The following is a 19,345-nucleotide window of genomic DNA, read 5'->3' on the forward strand; positions in this document are numbered from 1 at the left end:
ATTCTCAGTATGAGGTAGGAGCCCTCCCCTCACAGATGTTCCTAGTGAGGAAAGTCTGTCCTATTTACAAGCAAGCAGCTTGATCACAACTCCATGCAGCTGCCAGAGCTGCCAATCATGGAGGCAGGCCTCCACAGCTGCGACTGATAGAGGAAACAAGGCCTGCTGTAAAGGGAGAGCACAGAGAAGGAAAAGGAGCAGAAAGTTGGTAACAGCTCTGTACCAGACCGTCTTCAGGAAGACAGCCAGGAGACTGCAAGCCCAAAAAGTGAAGGCCAAGCAGACTTAATTGAAGGTGAGAGTCCAGGTACTGACCTGAGTGAGAGCAGACTAAGGAGGGTGAGTCAGGAGAAGCTGAGACCACCCAAGAGATGGCGACACCTTGTCTATGCTGGAAGAACTATCCAATTCTAACAGTGACTGTGAGTAACTGGTTCAGAACCTGGTTTAGCAGCAAGTATAGCCACAGGCAAACTGAGGTCAGGGCTGTGTCAGCCCACTGATTAGGGATTAACTATCATAAATGAAATGGTGATTTTTGTATCAAAGGTTGACTAAAGTTAGATATTTTTCCTACTACTGCCGTATCTTCTTCCACTAAGGGACTGATTTTTCAGAACTGCTCAGCAACTTCAATTCCAATAGATGTCCAAGGGTCTGCAGCCACTCAGTGCCCCTGAAAATCAGGCTCTATTCTGCAAGTAGTTACCACTATTTTAACAATAGTTCAGTGTTAGAGGAACAGCAGGATTTCTATTGTCAATGCGAGGAAATGAACTATAACCACAGCCTGGATCCTATTGTAATTGTTGCCTCAATGACTCGAACAACAAACAACCATATAATTATATAAAGTAGTTCATTCTGCTCTCCTAGAATAGTGGCACTGATGATAATCAGAACATTTATAGAACAGGTCTAAAAAGTACTTTAGACTATGGCAGGCCAGCTTGTTCATTACAGTATAAAGCATTGTTGGCTCATTTGTATGTTGTGATCTCTTCCTCCCACCCCCATGCCTGCCTTCAGAGAATTTCTTTCATGTATCCTGTTTAAAAAGAAAAACATTACTAAGCTACAGGGAGTGTGTGTCTGTGTGTATTTTCCTTCAGTAAATTTGTTACATGCAGGGAGTCCTTCAAAAAAGTTCAATGACACTAGTGTTGTTATAGTGGTATATGGTACTCACTAGAATAGTATCACAAGTATAAAATTGAATTACAAATTCAAATATGCTTTCAGCTGTGTTATAAAAGTGGCAAAACTGTGTGAAATCTGTGCTTGGCAGCAAACTACAGTAGTTAGATAATTAAATCATATGAAAGTCCCAAGCTGTAGCCAAATCCTATTTGTGGATGTGCCTTTCATTTTTGGAGCTGATGTGCTGAAATATACTTCAACATAGATGCAGCCTGGGGTGGATCCAGGGGCTGTTTCAGTAGAAGGCTGCAGTTATCCCATGTGGGTTCTCCTCCTGCTAATGCCTAGCGCATTGGCAGCCTGGGGTACAAAGAAAGCCTGGGCTAGCAGCAGAAACTCTCCAGCAAGAGCCAAGAGCGGCAGCAGTGCAGGGGCTGAGGCCTGGCTGGTCCTCTTGGTCCAGATGCTGGCAGGGAGGACCTATCCCACCTGGACAAAAGGCCTCAGCAGCCTCTCGAACTGTGAGGGATGGAGGAGGAAGAGCAGCATGAGTAGGGGAAGGGCCCATACTTGGGAACAGCCACAGCAACCACCATGTTCCTGGGGATGTCAAACTGTACACCTGTAATTTGACGCGTGGCCTTTATTTTTTTATTATTATTATTTTTACAAACTGGTGGTTTGTTCCAACCCCCATTTTCTATCACAGACCTTCTGCCACCAGACCTGTTCTCTTCAAGCTCCATGCTCCTCTCCATCCTTCCCTCCCACTTCCCCTTCTCCTCAGAGTCTGTTGTCTTCTTCCTTCTCTCGGGATCCTTTGAATCTAACTCATCCCCTCCAGCCATTCCCCTCACCCCACCTCTGCCCTCCACGCTAGTTAAAAACGATACAAAACCTGTGTCATGTAATCCAAAGAGCTATATTAAAAGAACATGAAGTTTGTGAAATCAAGAGTTAGGAAGTGCCAGAATCCAGGTCCCCCATGCAGCCTTAATGTTCTTTTAACATGGGGGTTTTTTTTAATGTAATTTCCAAAGTTGTTGGGGTTTTTTTTAAAGCAAACTTGAAATACAGGAATTCTTTCATGTGGACCCATATTGACCCCCAGCCTGGGGCATCAGGAGGATTCAGAACCACACCATAGACCTCTACCGCTTGAGCTAATGGAGTACCTGTTAGAGCCAACCACTAGAGCGGGATGAGACATATACTTTGCCAGTGGGTTTCACAGCTGTTTGCTGACAGCAGAGGAATGTGGAGACTTGGGACATATGCGTTCAGTTCCAGGTTTTGGAGGGGAGAGTGCTGTAGTGGCTATAAGCTATTCTGCTCCCGTGCCCATAGCCTGTCTCTGTCCCACTCTGCTCCTAGCCATAGAGCCCTGCGCGGATTCAAAATTTGTGCCTGCGGATATAAATCAGTATCCATGGAGTTTCAGCGCTCTACCAGGAGCTGCAGCTGCGAAAGCAGCAGCCTGTCGGGCCACCGTTCCCAGGAGCCAGCACCCCGCACTGGCAGCTCCTCTGGTGTGGCTGTACTGCCCCCAGCCGCACCCACTGGGGCGGGCACCAGCCCCACCAGCAGTGCAGTGGGAGGGGTTGGGGCAGTACAGCCACACCAGAGGAGCTGCCAGCACGGGGTGCTGGCTCCTGGGAGTGGCGGCCCGACTGTCCTGCGGCTCCGCGGATACTGATTAATATCTGCAACTATCTGCATCCATGGATATAAATTTTATACCCACGCAGGGCTCTGCCTATCCAACCCCCCATTCCTTGGCTTGTGTCCTTTTCTTCTTTGCACCTATCAACTCCTTCCCCTTCTGCATGTATGTATTCACTCCATCTCCTGGTTCCTACCCTCCCACCCCGGTGCCTATCTATCCCCCTACACTCCAGCTTCTGCTCCTCATTCCTTCTGCTCAGTTCCTTCCTCCCTTCCCGTTTGCTCCAACACCCTGTCCTCTGGCTCCTGCAACCTCCGCACCTCCCCCCATCCCCATTTATTCCTTTCTTACTCCTCTGCATTCAGCTCAGATGTTTCTTCCTTCTCCTCTTCGCTGCCTGGGCACCAGCCATGGGAACATTGAGAGCACAGAGGAGAGGCTCTCAGTTTCTGTGTGCAGTGCCCTTGCTGTCCCTAGCAACCAGGATGAGCAATTGCAGAGAAAGTCTTGGGGCAAGTCTACATTACAAAATTAATTTGAGCTAAGTTACGTTGACTTACAGCCACTGCAGTAATTGAATCGGTTTTATAGGTCCACACGACACCCCTTGTGTCGGCGGTGCACATCCTCACTAGGAGCACTTGCACTGATTTAACGGTCAGTGTGGAGCATCGTGGGACGGTTTCTGAAAGGCAGCCACAGTCAGTGGAAGAAACACAGTGTCTACAACGACACTGCATTGACCTAACTTACATCGAACTAAGCACTATGCCTCTTGTGGAGGTGGAGTTAAGTCGATGTAGTGGGCGAGTTACATCGGTGGGAACTACATTTCAGTGTAGACGCTTACAGAGTTAGGTCACCATAAGCTACCTTACTTTGTAATGTAGACCATGCCTCGATCAGCCTCTGCAGCTCTGGGAAGGAGCGTGCTCAGAGCAGACTCTAACAAGTTTCTACTGTGCGTGACCTGAGATTTTTCAGTGGTTTATTACTTGGTCAAATTTTAGATAGTTAAAGACACATCGGTGGCACCAGGGTGTCCCCTCTGGCCAAATTTAAAGACCCTGGCCCAAAACATAAAGGTGCTAGAGCATCTCAACAAAACAGCTGTAAGAATTTTTGTTTAAGAAGGTCAAAATAATTTATTTTCTCTAATCTTGTTCTCAAAAATGGCTGCACTATTTTAGCTGGAACTTTCCATTAAATAAATAAATTAATAGATTCAGCCTGAGTCAGACATCCAGCATGGGAAACTATAGCCCCAGTGGTAAAAGACTGTCAGAGTTATAAGCAACTGAAAACAGGATCTTATAATGGGAAGTGTTGGGCAGCCTTAACAAACCGCGTCACTACCTGTGTCACCTGTAATGATAATAAAAAATATGAAACCTAACATAACATGCACCTTCCGTTTCCCTCATTGTTTTGCTTTTATCATTGAGGCAATGTGATCTAGTGGAGAGAACACTGGACTTTGACTCCAGAGACATGGATTCTATTCCTGACTTTGCCACTGGCCTGCTGGGTGACCTTGGGCATGTCAGATCACCTCTGTGCTTCAGTTTCTCCATCTGTAAGATGATAGCTATCTCTTTTGTTAAGTTCTTTGAGACCTATAGTAAAAAGTGCTATAAAAGAGGTATTATATATAGGCTATATATATTTATGTATTTATTTATGTTCCCCTTCCTCTGCGCCGACCTCAGGGTTCAGCTATGTATGTGTATATGAGCTATGAATACAGAGACAAGCGCCCAAGTCCGATGCCTTGCACCACAGCATATTTGTGTGTCTCAAATCGCCATGCTGGCCTACACTAATGTAAATCAAAACACTGATCCCACACTGAGTGATTACATATACAAAATGCCTTTTAAATGATTTGGTATGGAATTTAGCAGCTGCAAACTTTTAGAATTCCATACAATTAAAAAAGAAAAAAAGGAACACTTCCCTGCTTTTCTGTTTAACCTTGCAGCTGTTGCATTCGGCTCTGTTTTTCCTCCAATAGTGCTTAGTGCCTATCACAGCCTAAACACACTGGACACCCAGAGCCTTATCACGAAAGAGCTGACTTTCCTCTCAGTGTGCATCCCACTCATGTTAATGGGGAAGTAGGAGTGCACAGCAGAGGACAGATTAGATCATACAAATCTGGAAAGCCAGAAGCGATGTATTGACTTGTCTATTTAGTTCCTTCACGGACTGGAAAGATGAACAGTGACATAATAGGCCTTTTCTATCTCTGATTTCTATTTTCCTCTTACAATCTTCCTAAATCAGCCTCTGAGGTGGTTTTGTTGTCTTGAAAATCCACTTGCATCTTTACCAACTTTGCAAGACTGGGTGACTATTCCCAGGCCTTTCAGGCAGCAGCATTTCTTTTCAAGTCATATTGTTAACGCTCTTATGAAAACTTCTATGTTTTTTGTTCAGTAAGGTGGAAATCCAGATAAGGTTTGGGAAAACAGTGGCAAGTGCGTAAGTCGCTCGGCTCCTAAGACACTTAGGCACTTTTGAAAACATTACCCTGTATCTAGAACATTGCTACGATCACAGAATCATTCTCATGCCCACACAGATCCTAAATGTGCTAACTGGACAGAGCCTCACTTACTACTTTGTATGTTATGACCTCAGTAAAACTGAAAGTAGGAGACCCTAGCCATGGAAAGTTGGTAATATCAGGCCTTCCAGGGGGCAGTTACAGCAGGAATTCTATTTGTAATAGTGTTGAGAAATGTTTACTGCCGAGACAGAAGATAATGCCCCAGTGTTGAACCTAAAAATAGATACTTCGTCTCCTCTCTCCAGCACTCCATGCCCAATGAAGAGTGGTTGGAATTTCATAAACATACTTGTGAAAGAGCATATAAAAAGTGTTCACCTCACTGGGAATATAGGAGGAACTTGCTCAGTGCCTATATACGAGTCACCCACGGCCTTGTAATTTGCAACATCTTCTAACAGAAGATTTTTACTTGTAGTGTGGAAAATTACATCTTAAAGAGCAGCTCTACTCTAAAAGATGCTCTCTCTTTAAAGGAATAAGTGATAGGTTTGCAAGTACAGTAAAAAGATGGTTTTTTTAACTGCCAGCCCTGCAAGCTCATCCTGTGCAGTACAGCCAAGGTGGGTTCTTTCCTTTTCCACGAATGAAGATTCTCCAGGCCAAAGTAGGTATTTAATAATATCTGTGCACCCTGATTACCTTCTGATTATGATCTCAGTGACACCTGTGGATTCCCAGTGCCTTCAAACCATTTTGTACAAGGGTAACTGATTGGCCCTGTAGATAAAATTCAGTGCACAATTGATGCACGAGTAGAAGTATGCTCCAGTTCACTCTCTCCTAACTGTTTTGGCTCTGCAAGGTTAATGGGAATAAAAGGTATTACAACTTACATTGCCCACTAAAGTGAGAAGGTCTGTGGCTGAGTATGCATAGATAGCAGATCTCTGGAGAAAGGAGGTCTCCTTTTTAAAAAGTCACTTTTTAGAGGAAAAACACATTTTAAAAGTCTTTGTTGTTGATGTATATTGCAAATTAGTTGTACGTCTTTCATTCCATCACATTGGGTGGTGTATCCACTGCTTGTAACACTGAAAAGTGACCCTCAAAGAATGGCAATATGTTTCAGCTTTCGTGATATTTTCAAATGATGGTCCAGCAAGTTCAGTGAAGGACTAGTAAGAGGCATATACAGAAGGGAATCATGCCCTTTAGTGTGACAGCTCCTGGAGGAGCGGCTGCACTCTTATTACACGGCACAAGGCAGGAAGCTCAGCATTGATATTTTACACAACACCTTCTAATGTCACATTGAATGGTGGAGAAAGGTTTCAGTCCCTGCAGAAGTATGTGGTGAAATTGGTGGCAGACATAGTACATTATAATGAAGTCTACACATTCTGTCAGCTTGCTGCTGTACGTCAGCCACACGCTTTAGAAGTTAATGGAATTTGTGCTCTTTCCCCCTTCTCCTTGAAATAACGTTTATGGATAAAGTGAAGGGGTGGGGGGAGTATGTTCATTCAGCTGTAGGGCTGTTTATCCAAACCTATTTCTGAGTGCTGCAATGTGTTCAGTTGCCAGGGATGTTAGTCAGGCAGGAAAATTGAAGTTGATTTCTTTTGTGCAACAGCTGCAGAACCAGGAGATGCTGAGGGCAATGATGAAGAAAGCTGAGCTGGAAATCAATGGCAAAGTGATTGAAACAATGAAGAGGCTGGAGGATCCTGTGCAGCGACAGCGCATCCTGGTGGAGCAAGAAAGGCAGAAATATCTTCACGAAGAGGAAAAGATTGTGAAGAAGTTATGGTGGGTGGGAAAACCTCTCCTAGTGCTTTGAGCTGGTGTGTTGTTCATGCTTGGCTTTTCCCTTGATAGAATATTGACTTCACTGTGGGACTGCTCATGTGGGTAAGTGCTACTTAGCCTGCACACTGTTTTCTCCTTTACATAATTCCATGCCCTCTCATAGGCTGAAAGAGAGCAGGGAGCGTCCGATTATGGTTGTCGAATTATATCTAAGTACTGCTGGGCAAAGAACAGAGTTTTTGGTTTGCTGGCACTACTGAACAAGCCGGGGGAGGGGGAGTAGGGGGCAGGGGGCGGTTCATTTGGGACAAACCAAAACCCTATTTATTTATTTATTTATTTTTGAAATTTTCAAAAAATCAGAAGTCAGAAAAAAAATGTTTGGGGTTGAATTAAATATTTCATTTAGATTTCAAGCATTTTAAACCATTTGGTTGTTTTTTTCAATAAAATTTCAAGGAAATTTTGAAACTATTCATTTTGAACCAAAAATCAGAATATTTCATTTTTAAAATGTCAAAGCAAACCATTTCAATTTTTGTTGCCTTTTTTTAACTGAAATAATTTGGTAATATCAACATAAATTTCACAAAAAACGTTGGTGTCACCAAATCTTCATAAAAAAAAAAAAAAAATTAAACCGGCGTACATTGTGTAAATCAGTGGTTTCTAATTGGGTGATGGTTCTTAGTTAAGTGATGATGGTTAGATTCTGTCTTCAGAACTCCCCATCCATATACCCACAACAAACATGACCCCTCAATTTCAGATACTGTCTATGGCCTCCATATACCCAGATATCAAATAAGGTGTAATTGTAAAAGAAAAGAATAGGACGGACTAAATTTTCTTTGAGAGAAAGAGGTGCAGTGGGAGATAATATTCTTAGCATTAAGTACTGTATAGAGACAGTGTTCCATAGTGCATGCTAGGTATCTCATGGAATGGGCACTGATGATGTGGGAGACTCGAAAAGGAAAAATAAAGGTTAATTAAAATAAATTATGTCAGTTACATTAGTTCAGGGAAATCCTATGGCCTGTGTTATACAGGAGGTCAGACTAGATGATCTTAATGACCCCTTCTAGCCTTGGAATCTATAAGTGTTCCTCTAGCCATTTTGTGCTGGGATCTTCCATGCACACCCCTATATTTGTAAGAGTATTTGCAAGATGCCATAAGTGAAGACTGTAGAAAAGGCTTCTTTCTCAATTCTTTGGCTTACTGAGATTGACGATGGCCAGTGATTTAGTGCAGCCCTGATTTTGAAAATGTGATGTAATTAGGTCTCGCTCAAACTAAAATCAGTAAATGGTCTAAATAATTCTAACACCAAGATATTGTAAACTACTATTTAATTAATTAGTTTTTATTGCTAATCCAAATTTATATCTGACCACATCTGAAAAATTGCTCCTTTATGTACAGAGAAACTTTATAATCAGCTTCTCACTGCAAACAGTAATCATGGTACTCTACCATACTAGCAGTTCTGATATTTATAAACAAAGAGGGAAAGCAATCTTCTATGTTAATATATGTGTTGTTAAATGAGTCAGATTTACTACAAAAGTATCACACCTGTGATTATAAAGAATAATATTAATCTAGGAATTTGTGTTTTCTCTGCAAGATGGTGAATTTACAGTGTTATATACTGATGGATATTGCTATAAACTAACTCACAATCCTAATTGAGCTACAGACAGTGCTGTCCCCCACCACTGTCCTGTTCATCAGTTTATTCGCACACTTTGTATTAGCTAAGACTGTGTACACTCTAGGGCTGGAGTTCTCTTTGCATCAGGGGCAGCAGGTTTGTATAATTTTTGTTGGTGCCCAGAATGGATTCAAGCCCCCCTCCCCCCCCCACCACACACCTGCCTAAGGCTCTGGGAGGGAGTTTGGGTGCTCGGTGTGGGCTCTGGGCTGGGACGGGGTCGGGGTGCAGGACGAGGTGGGGGGTGCAGGATCTGGGAGGGAGTTTGGGTGCAGGATGGGGTTTGGGGTGCGGGCTCTGGGCTGGAGAAGGGGGTTGGGGTGTGGGAAAGGGTGAGGGGCGTGGTGCTTACCTCAGGTGGCTCACGAAAGCGACCTGCACACCCCTCTGGCAGCAGCTTCTAGGCGGGAGGTCTCCACGCACTGCTGCCTGCAGGCACCGCCCCTGCAGCTCCCATTGGCTGCAGTTCCCGGCCAATGGGAGCTGTGGAGTCGGCACTTGGGATGGGGGCAGTGCGGGGAGACACCCCCCACCCCTGGGGCCATAGGGTCGTTCTGGCTGCTTCTGGGAGTGGCAGGGAGCAAGGCTGGGCAGGAAGCCACCTTAGCCCTGCTGCAGTGCTGGTGGTGGCGGCAGCATCCAGGGGTCCCTGGGCCCTTTTAAATTGTGCGGGGGTGGCAGAAGGGGCTGGAAGACGCTCCGGGGGAGGCGCATGGGGGAGGCAAACATTGGCAGAGCTGGGCCCTGGGCCCTGAATATTCCTCGAGCACGGGCACCACGGGCCCATATAACTCGCCGCCTGTGCTTCCAGTGTATCTACACAGCAATTAGACACCCATGGCTGCCCATGCCAACTTACTCAGGCTCCCCAGGGCTTAGGCTAAGGGGTTGTTTAATTGCAGTGTAAACATTCAGGCTCGGGACCCTCCCACGTCACAGGGTTCTAGAGCCTGGGCTCCAGACTGAGCCTGAATATCTACACCGCTGTTAAGTAGCCCCTTAGACTGAGCCCCGTGAGCCCAAGACAGCTGGCACAGGCCGGCCGCAGTTTCTAAATTGCAGTGTAGAGATACCTTTTGTGTTCTTGGTCATAACAGATGCACATCCGACGAGGTGGGTATTCATCCATGAAAGCTTACGCTTCAATACGTCTGTTAGTCTATAAGGTGCCACAGGACTCTTTGCCGCTTTTACAGATCCAGACTAACACGGCTACCCCTCTGATACTCAGAGAATAGAGATATCCAGTGAAGTCCAAGGAGCACTCTTAGACAGTCTGCCTTGAAGGCATGCAGAAAGCGCACTCCATGTAAATCAAGTCATTTTGCATGCCTAATGATTGTACTTTCAGGCAGAAGTTTTTAGTAAATTCTATTGGATCTAAGCCAAAGATGTGATACAATACCTTTTTTGGATGTCAGTTACCAAATACCAGCCTCAAAGTTTGCTACATACCAAAGGCAAATTGGGATAATATGATATGTCAGTCACACTTTAAGTGAAAGTTACATTTATAAGTAGGTTATGAAAAGCTAATATAAGATTAATAGAGGTGATAAGCATACTACAGATATGAGTCGTATGTTTTATAGATGGTTAGAGGCACATGAATAGAAGGTGTTGTAGTTGGTTATAAACCATACTTATAAGCAACCTATTTATAAATTGTGATAGCCACAATGCACAGATGTATCCAGTAAAAATGTATTAGTTACCAATGCTTTACATGGTAAAACTACAATGCATGGTATGCGGTACATATTGTACAAAGTTCTCTCTCAGAGTTAGAACACGAAGTATAGATGAAAACTGACAGCACTTCTAATAACAGTAAAATAGAATAATCATTCCCCTTCTGGAACATTTCAAACAGACATAAAAATAAAACGCTCAGATTATTTTTTTAAAGTAAGATTTCAGAATCAGAATTAAATACTAGTATTTATGATTTTACAATAATTTTAAAGAACGCTAACAATTCTGCATTTCTAGGAGCATCCTGCATCTGTAATTGGAGAAGGTGTTATCAGCATTGCTGAATAGCCTCTTGGAATCTCTACCTTCAGTAAGCAGGTTTTCTAGGGAAAAAAAAAATATTTGCATAATCAGGACATCTGGTTTCCATCAGCCTGCAAGGTGGCAATCCTTAGCATTACGAGTGCTGACGAAATGTCCTCTTCTCCACATTCTCATTAACTGTAGATTGAGAATCAGTATTTTCTCCCAGCGTTCCACACACTTGCCAAATTTGGTCATAGGTGCTGGAAGTAGGGGTGCTGCTGCATCCCCCTGGCTTGAAGTGATTTCCATCATATACAGGGTTTGTGTGGCTTGTTTGGTTCAATGAATATCAGCACCCCCACTATAAAAATTGTTCCAGCATCCCCACATTTGGTATGAATATATTATTTCAACCCAGATATAACAATATATTTAAAATATATTCTAAATTTCCCTGTTATGTTCAAATGTTTATTATAGTGTGTAATTGTCTCCTAATGCAGTTAGAAAAAACTTTTATATGTTACTGTCTGGGAACCCACGTTTTCTTATCAAAGTCTGGAAAGAACTCTCTCTTTATGAACAAAAGTGGGACAGACACCATCCCCTGCTATTTAGATGTCTGTCTCCTATCCCTACCTATGTGACAGTGTCCCTTACATGCCAAAAGATGATTATCCTGCTCCATGCCTCCTACTGTCTCCCCATTCAGGCCAGGAGCCAATTCAAAGTTCTGGTCCTAATTTTGAGGTCTCCAGCAGCATAGCGCCCAGATTCCAGAGAAGCTGCTTTTCTGTTCCTGACTCACAGAGACAGCTGGGTGTATCAGGGCCATTGAAGCCATTGTTCTCCAAGATGAAGTTCACAGGTGCTTGTTGTGGTCCTTGGTTGTGGAGCAATGGTCCAATTGTCCTTGGTTGTGGAGCAACCTCCTCCCAGAGGGTATGGTCTCACAGCAACATTTTCTGGGCTTGACGATGGAAAGCTGAGGGTTTTTTGCAAAATCCTTCCTGTGTTGGCTCTGTTCTTCAGATGATATCCTGATGTTTGTGTCGTCTTTATTGTGAAGGCAAATGTAGGAGAAGTAGATATGTGCAGAGGTGAAAGTAAGCCGGTGTGCCGCATCGGGACCGGCTTTCCCAGATGGCAATTTAAAGCCCTGGGGTAGCGGCGACAGGGCTCTGGCAGGGATTTAAAGGGCCGGGGCGGTAGTGGTGGCTGGAGCCCCGGGGCCCTTTAAATCCCTGATGGAGCCCGGCTGCCGCTATCCCAGGGCTCAGGCAGCAGGGCTCAGGCGTGGATTTAAAGGGCTTGGGGCTCTGGCAGACGCTACCACAGTGGAGCCCCAGGCCCTTTAAAGCTCTGCCAGAGCCCCAGGGTAGCGGTGGCAGCTGGAAGCCCCCAGGACTCCTCAGTGATTTAAAGGGCCCGGGGCTCCATGGTGGTAGCGGCAGCTGAAGCCCTGGGCCCTTTAAATCACCCCCGGGGCTCCCAGCCACCTCTGCAGCTGGTATCTCGGGGGTGATTTAAAGGGCCTGGGGCTCCCAGCCGCCACTACTGCAGCTGGAACCCCGGGCCCTTTAAATCAAGATTTAAAGGGCCTGGGGATGTAAGACCCTGCCTGTTCTGGTGGAGGCCACGCCTCTTCCAGTTCAGGCCACGCCCCCTGCTCAGGACTCCAGCGTACAAGTAAGTCCTTTAACTTACTTTCACCCCGGGATATGTGTGATAGCGATTTTAAATGTGACTGCCTCGTTCCCTGTAAAAGCAGAAGAATATCGTTCAGTTGGTGCCACCTAGTGTCCCCTTTTGTGATTTCTCCTCTCTGTGTTAATAAGCAAGATGTTTTCTCTCATCTGCATTTGTATTGGGAGACCTTCCAGGCTGGTGGTCCTAAAGTGAGATCACTCAGCTTAGGTGTGCCTTATTCACATCTGCTCCATTCTGGTGTGTAGGCAGATTGCAATAACACAAATCCTTCTCGCCAGATCTTTGTAAACAGCGTTTTTGTACATTTCAGATGATGCCTGCTCACAAGGAGCAAGTAAACCCTTTTTAGGGATAATGAGTTCTAGTTAGCTCTCCGCATCTAAAATGTGACTAAAGCACAGCGCTGCCCCTAATGTAGAATCCAAAGAGCATGCAACTGGTGGGAGAAACAAGAGGGGTGAGGTAATATCTTGTATTGGCTGACTTCAGTTGGTGAAAGAGACAAGCTTTCGAGCTACACAGGGCTCTCTTCTTCAGGTCGCTACAGCAGCAATGCAAACAACTGGTGGGAGGCATTCATCAGTGTTAGCTATATAACAACGGTTGGGTGCTGACCGGATGGAAGTTAAGAGGAGCACTGCTAAGTTCACACTCGTGATAGTCTGCCCCAAGGATTAGTCCTTAGTGTAGAGACATTGTGGAGCAAAGACATGCATTGAAAGGGCAGAGTGCAGGACACAGGTATTGGAGTCCCAAAAAGCTGCTATTCGTTGTTTGCCTTTCCATAATTAATTAGTTGTGTTGCTTATGCCTTTTTCAATCTGTTGGCAATTTCCTTACCCTTTTCTTGACAACTGAACAGTGTAATATGACTCTCTTATATCTATCTAGGTTTTTATATCATGCCCATCACTGTGATATCTGAGTGCCTGGCTGTCGCATACAATCACTGATTGTTGTTGTTATTACCTAGCTCTTAAATAGCACTTGTCATCCATAGATCTCAAAGTGATTTACAAAATAGGTAAGTATCATTAGCCTCATTTTACAAATGGAGAAACTGAGGCATGAATAGATGAATGCTGAATTCAACACATCTGTGTCCACTCCTGTTTCTGAATTGTCCAAGAGCAGCTTATGATTTTCTCAGATACATTTGGTATTTGCAGTTTTCTGACAAATAGTTTGTACAAATAGCCTTGGTCTGTGGCTTGTTAGTGAACTGTTTGTTGCATGTATTTGATAGTCAAGCTCTGGTGTCAGTTTTAAGTGGACATGTAAGTCACATGCTGTTGTTTCTGCTCGCTGAATGGATGCGTGAAACTCTTAGGCCTGGGCTACACTAGGGGGGGTTCAAACTAAGATATACAACTTCAGCTATGCTATTCACGTAGCTGAAGTCAAAGTAACTTAGTTCGACTTACCTGGCCGTCCTCCCGGCAGCGAGTTGACCACAGCAGCTCCCCCATCGACTCCGCTTACGCCTCCTGCCGAGGTGGAGTACAGGCGTAGATTCGGGGATCGATTTATCGTGTCTAGATGAGACACGATAAATCGATCGCTGATAGATCAATCACTACCTGCCAATCCGGCGGGTAGCGAAGACGTACCCTTAGACTCAGGAGTCAGGTGTGATTACTTACATTTATCAGTTCATTGTATTCAGGATATTCTCTAGTATTAACATAACATTTGCAGTTTCTGAGAATATTCCTGCTAGTAAACCCATTAGCTAAAATATTCACTGAAAGTGGTCACGAAGTGGGTATGAATGAAGGCAGGTTTTTATTAGAACAAATATTCATGACGTGTTGTGTGTTTGTTCTGAGGTAGTTACACAGTGCTACGGCTTATGTTTGTCATTTTTGCCCCCTGGTGTCAGGGCAGCTTATTCACATGGTGGCCTGTTCCTTGCAAAACCTCCCGTAACATGTGCTGCCTCGGTGTATTTTATTATCTTCAGCATATTCCAGACCCCCAGTGTGCTGAGAGGAAGACGCCCTGCTGGGAAGCTGGAGTTCTAGCTCTCTCACACAACCTTCTTTTAAGCACTCATTGTTATTTTCAGTATCAAGCTAGTAAAGGGTCAGTAGCAGTTTTTAAGGTGCTATGATATTTTTGGTCCAGATTTGTCCGTTCGATTCCAACTATTTTCATAAAACAAAACTCTAATATGGAAGTTCAGTTCAAGTTCTGTTTCTGCTTGTTTTTTTAAACAGTGAGCTAGAAGCTTTTGTTGAAGAGCTGAAGAAGGACTCTACTGCCACCAACAAGATAGTGACATTGAAAGATGTTGAAGATGGGGCTTTTCTTCTGCGGCAAGTAGGAGAAGCTGTCGCCACCCTCAAAGGTGTAGTTTCCCTTTTATTTTTGGTTTGGTTGTTCAAACACTTGGGAGTGATGTAGGTTTGCATCTTGATCTGAGACTTGATCTTTGCCTTCTTCAAAAAACCAATTAAAGGTCTTGGGGATTTAAGTGTGTGATCTCTGTGTGCATCTCTCATGCGTATATCCAACTCTTTTTTTAAAAAAAAATAGCATTTGTCGCTTTCTCTTGAACTTGGTGGTTCTTGTTTTCGCAGGCGAGTTTCCAACATTGCAGAATAAAATGCGGGCAATCCTCCGCATTGAAGTGGAAGCCGTGAGGTTTCTGAAGGAGGAGCCCCATAAACTAGACAGCTTGCTGAAACGAGTCCGCAGCATGACCGATATCCTTACCACGTTGAGGAGGTGAATTGTTTTTCAGAACTCTGAACAGTTCCATTAAGGAGTGCTGCAATGCCTTTTCCATTCAGAGCCAAAAGGTTTTCAGAGCCATGACTTGTTTATAGGGTTGTATGTGTAGCCCCTCCCCTGAGGCATAGCTTTTGTCTCCCTTGTGCTTGATATCACCAATACCTGGAACAGCTTTTCCCCACTCTTTGCATGCATTCAGTCCTGGGTTCTTTTCTGGCCCCTGGTGGCTCCTCAGTGTGCCAATACACAGGGTGCTGTCCCTTGAGAAGGAAGAGAAAGCAGTGTAAAAGCCCTGTACGTAGGGGATAATAAGATAAATAAAAACAAACCCCATCAAAGAAATAACAGACCAAAAATAACAGCATAACAAAGGGGGGGCCTTACTGGGAACAGGAAAATAGGGAAGGAAAGAGTTATGGTTAACTAATACATTTATGAATAAGCCAGTTCTCCATTTCCTAACACTCAGCAACCTCTGCCACCCTCCTAGGCACCTCATTGATGCAGATGGTAGCGCTGACGTTGAATGTCCTGAGACTGAGTGTTGCCATGCTGTGGCATTTGTCAGCTTAGACTGAAGTCCCCTGGGTGGGCAGAGTCCTCTCCTGACTCCAGTTGGACTTGCTGTACCCTGGTCTGGAATCCTCCTGGGGTCTTGGCTGGCTCTCGTAGCCAGTGCCAGGTTGTGTATCTCTCACTCTGCTGGATGCTGGTCACTTCAGTGCTGGAACTGCCTGCTCCATGCAGTTAAAGTCTTATAGCAGTGCAAAATCTCCCCTAGTGAGGAGTGAGAGTTTAGCATAAAGTCCCTGAGCTGTGCTGACTCTCTCAGCTTCCAAACTAAAACTGAGACTAAACTCGGTTCATTGGTGCAGAGTCAGGCCACCCCCTCACTGGGGGCTATATAGCTCTGGCTTGTTGTTGATCCAGTGAACTTCTTGTCCAGACTGCACCAACAAGGCTTTCTAATTCCTTCTGTCCCAACCCCTAACTTCAAGCACGCTGGGAAATGAGGTTAGAGGATCTTGCTAGCCATTATTGTTGTAGGTTTCACAGTAACAGCCGTGTTAGTCTGTATTTGCAAAAAGAAAAGGAGTACTTGTGGCACCTTAGAGACTAACCAATTTATTTGAGCATAAGCTTTCGTGAGCTACAGCTCACTTCATCGGATGCATACTGTGGAAACTGCAGAAGACATTATATACACAGAAACCATGAAACAATACCTCCTACCACCCCAGTCTCCTGCTGGTAATAGCTTATCTAAAGTGATCACTCTCCTTACAATGTGTATGATGATAAAGTTGGGCCATTTCCAGCACAAATCCAGGTTTTCTCACCCTCCCCCCCTGCCCCCCAACTCACTCTCCTGCTGGTAATAGCCCATCCAAAGTGACCACTCTCTTTACAATGTGAATGATAATCAAGGTGGGCCATTTCCAGCACAAATCCAGGTTTTCTCACACACACACACCCCCCCACACACACACAAACTCACTCTCCTGCTGGTAATAGTTCATCCAAATTGACCACTCTCCTTACAATGTGTATGCTAATCAAGGTGGGCCATTTCCAGCATAAATCCAAGTTTAACCAGAACGTCGGGGGGGGGTAGGAAAAAACAAGGGGAAATAGGCTACCTTGCATAATGACTTAGCCACTCCCAGTCTCTATTTAAACCTAAATTAATAGTATCCAATTTGCAAATGAATTCCAATTCAGCAGTTTCTCGCTGGAGTCTGGATTTGAAGTTTTTTTGTTGTAAGATAGCGACCTTCATGTCTGTAATTGCGTGATCAGAGAGATTGAAGTGTTCTCCGACTGGTTTATGAATGTTATAATTCTTGATATCTGATTTGTGTCCATTTATTCTTTTACGTAGAGACTGTCCAGTTTGACCAATGTACATGGCAGAGGGGCATTGCTGGCACATGATGGCATATATCACATTGGTGGATGTGCAGGTGAACGAGCCTCTGATAGTGTGGCTGATGTTATTAGGCCCTTTGATGGTGTCCCCTGAATAGATATGTGGGCACAGTTGGCAACGGGCTTTGTTGCAAGGATAGGTTCCTGGGTTAGTGGTTCTGTTGTGTGGTATGTGGTTGTTGGTGAGTATTTGCTTCAGGTTGGGGGGCTGTCTGTAGGCAAGGACTGGCCTGTCTCTCAAGATTTGTGAGAGTGTTGGGTCATCCTTCAGGATAGGTTGTAGATCCTTAATAATGCATTGGAGGGGTTTTAGTTGTGGGCTGAAGGTGACAGCTAGTGGCGTTCTGTTATTTTCTTTGTTAGGCCTGTCCTGTAGTAGGTGACTTCTGGGAACTCTTCTGGCTCTATCAATCTGTTTCTTCACTTCCGCAGGTGGGTATTGTAGTTGTAAGAATGCTTGATAGAGATCTTGTAGGTGTTTGTCTCTGTCTGAGGGGTTGGAGCAAATGCGGTTGTATCGCAGAGCTTGGCTGTAGACGATGGATCGTGTGGTGTGGTCAGGGTTAAAGCTGGAGGCATGTAGGTAGGAATAGCGGTCAGTAGGTTTCCGGTATAGGGTGGTGTTTATGTGAACATTGTTTATTAGCACTGTAGTGTCCAGGAAGTGGATCTCTTGTGTGGACTGGATCAGGCTGAGGTTGATGGTGGGATGGAAATTGTTGAAATCATGGTGGAATTCCTCAAGGGCTTCTTTTCCATGGGTCCAGATGATGAAGATGTCATCAATATAGCGCAAGTAGAGTAGGGGCGTTAGGGGACGAGAGCTGAGGAAGCGTTGTTCTAAATCAGCCATAAAAATGTTGGCATACTGTGGGGTCATGCGGGTACCCATAGCAGTGCCGCTGATCTGAAGGTATACATTGTCCCCAAATGTAAAATAGTTATGGGTAAGGACAAAGTCACAAAGTTCAGCCACCAGGTTAGCCGTGACATTATCGGGGATAGTGTTCTTGACGGCTTGTAGTCCATCTTTGTGTGGAATGTTGGTGTAGAGGGCTTCTACATCCATAGTGGCCAGGATGGTGTCATCAGGAAGATCACCGATGGATTGTAGTTTCCTCAGGAAGTCAGTGGTGTCTCGAAGGTAGCTGGGAGTGCTGGTAGCGTAGGGCCTGAGGAGGGAGTCTACATAGCCAGACAATCCTGCTGTCAGGGTGCCAGTGCCTGAGATGATGGGGCATCCAGGATTTCCAGGTTTATGGATCTTGGGTAGTAGATAGAATATCCCAGGTTGGGGCTCCAGGGGTGTGTCTGTGCGGATTTGATCTTGTGCTTTTTCAGGAAGTTTCTTGAGCAAATGCTGTAGTTGCTTTTGGTAGCTCTCAGTGGGATCAGAGGGTAATGGCTTGTAGAAAGTGGTGTTGGAGAGCTGCCGAGCAGCCTCTTGTTCATATTCCGACCTATTCATGATGACAACAGCACCTCCTTTGTCAGCCTTTTTGATTATGATGTCAGAGTTGTTTCTGAGGCTGTGGATGGCATTGTGTTCTGCATGGCTGAGGTGATGGGGCAAGTGATGCTGCTTTTCCACAATTTCAGCCCATGCACGTCGGCGGAAGCACTCTATGTAGAAGTCCAGTCTGCTGTTTCGACCTTCAGGAGGAGTCCACCTAGAATCCTTCTTTTTGTAATGTTGATAGGGAGGCCTCTGTGGATTAGTATGTTGTTCAGAGGTATTTTGGAAATATTCCTTGAGTCAGAGACGTCGAAAATAGGATTCTAGGTCACCACAGAACTGTATCATGTTCATGGGGGTGGAGGGGCAGAAGGAGAGGCCCTGAGATAGGACAGCTGCTTCTGCTGCATTGAGAGTATAGTTGGATAGGTTAACAATATTGCTGGGTGGGTTGAGGGAACCATTGCTGTGGCCCCTTGTAGCATGTAGTAGTTTAGAAAGTTTAGTTGTAGTCCTTCTGTAAGGGCTCCTAGAGGTTCAGTCTGGAGTGCCAGGAGCTGGGGGTTACATGTGGGTTCCTCTTAGAACTTCCTAACCGCATACTGAAAATCATGATTCCAATTGTTCCATGTAGAGTCTCTGTCTAAAGCAGCTACAATAGTC

At 44.8% G+C, this 19,345-nt stretch overlaps 1 protein-coding gene across 19 annotated transcripts in view; it reads left to right on the forward strand.

Moving 5' to 3' along the window:
- The window catches only part of KIAA1217 (KIAA1217 ortholog), a 531,293-nt gene that overhangs the window by 484,850 nt on the left and 27,098 nt on the right, over nt 1-19,345 (forward strand). For all 19 annotated transcript variants that reach the window (XR_007354929.2, XR_007354928.2, XM_048837886.2 and 16 more), the window contains 3 exons: nt 6,955-7,130; nt 14,781-14,911; nt 15,144-15,291. Coding sequence is in view for 17 of the 19 variants with exons in the window: in XM_048837886.2 (XP_048693843.2) it covers nt 6,955-7,130; nt 14,781-14,911; nt 15,144-15,291 (455 nt within the window). In the remaining 2 variants the exon portion in view is untranslated. The remainder of the gene's footprint in view (nt 1-6,954; nt 7,131-14,780; nt 14,912-15,143; nt 15,292-19,345) is intronic.

This window comes from Caretta caretta, chromosome 2 (assembly GCF_965140235.1).
Source record: "Caretta caretta isolate rCarCar2 chromosome 2, rCarCar1.hap1, whole genome shotgun sequence".
Classification (NCBI taxonomy): Eukaryota; Metazoa; Chordata; order Testudines; family Cheloniidae; genus Caretta; species Caretta caretta.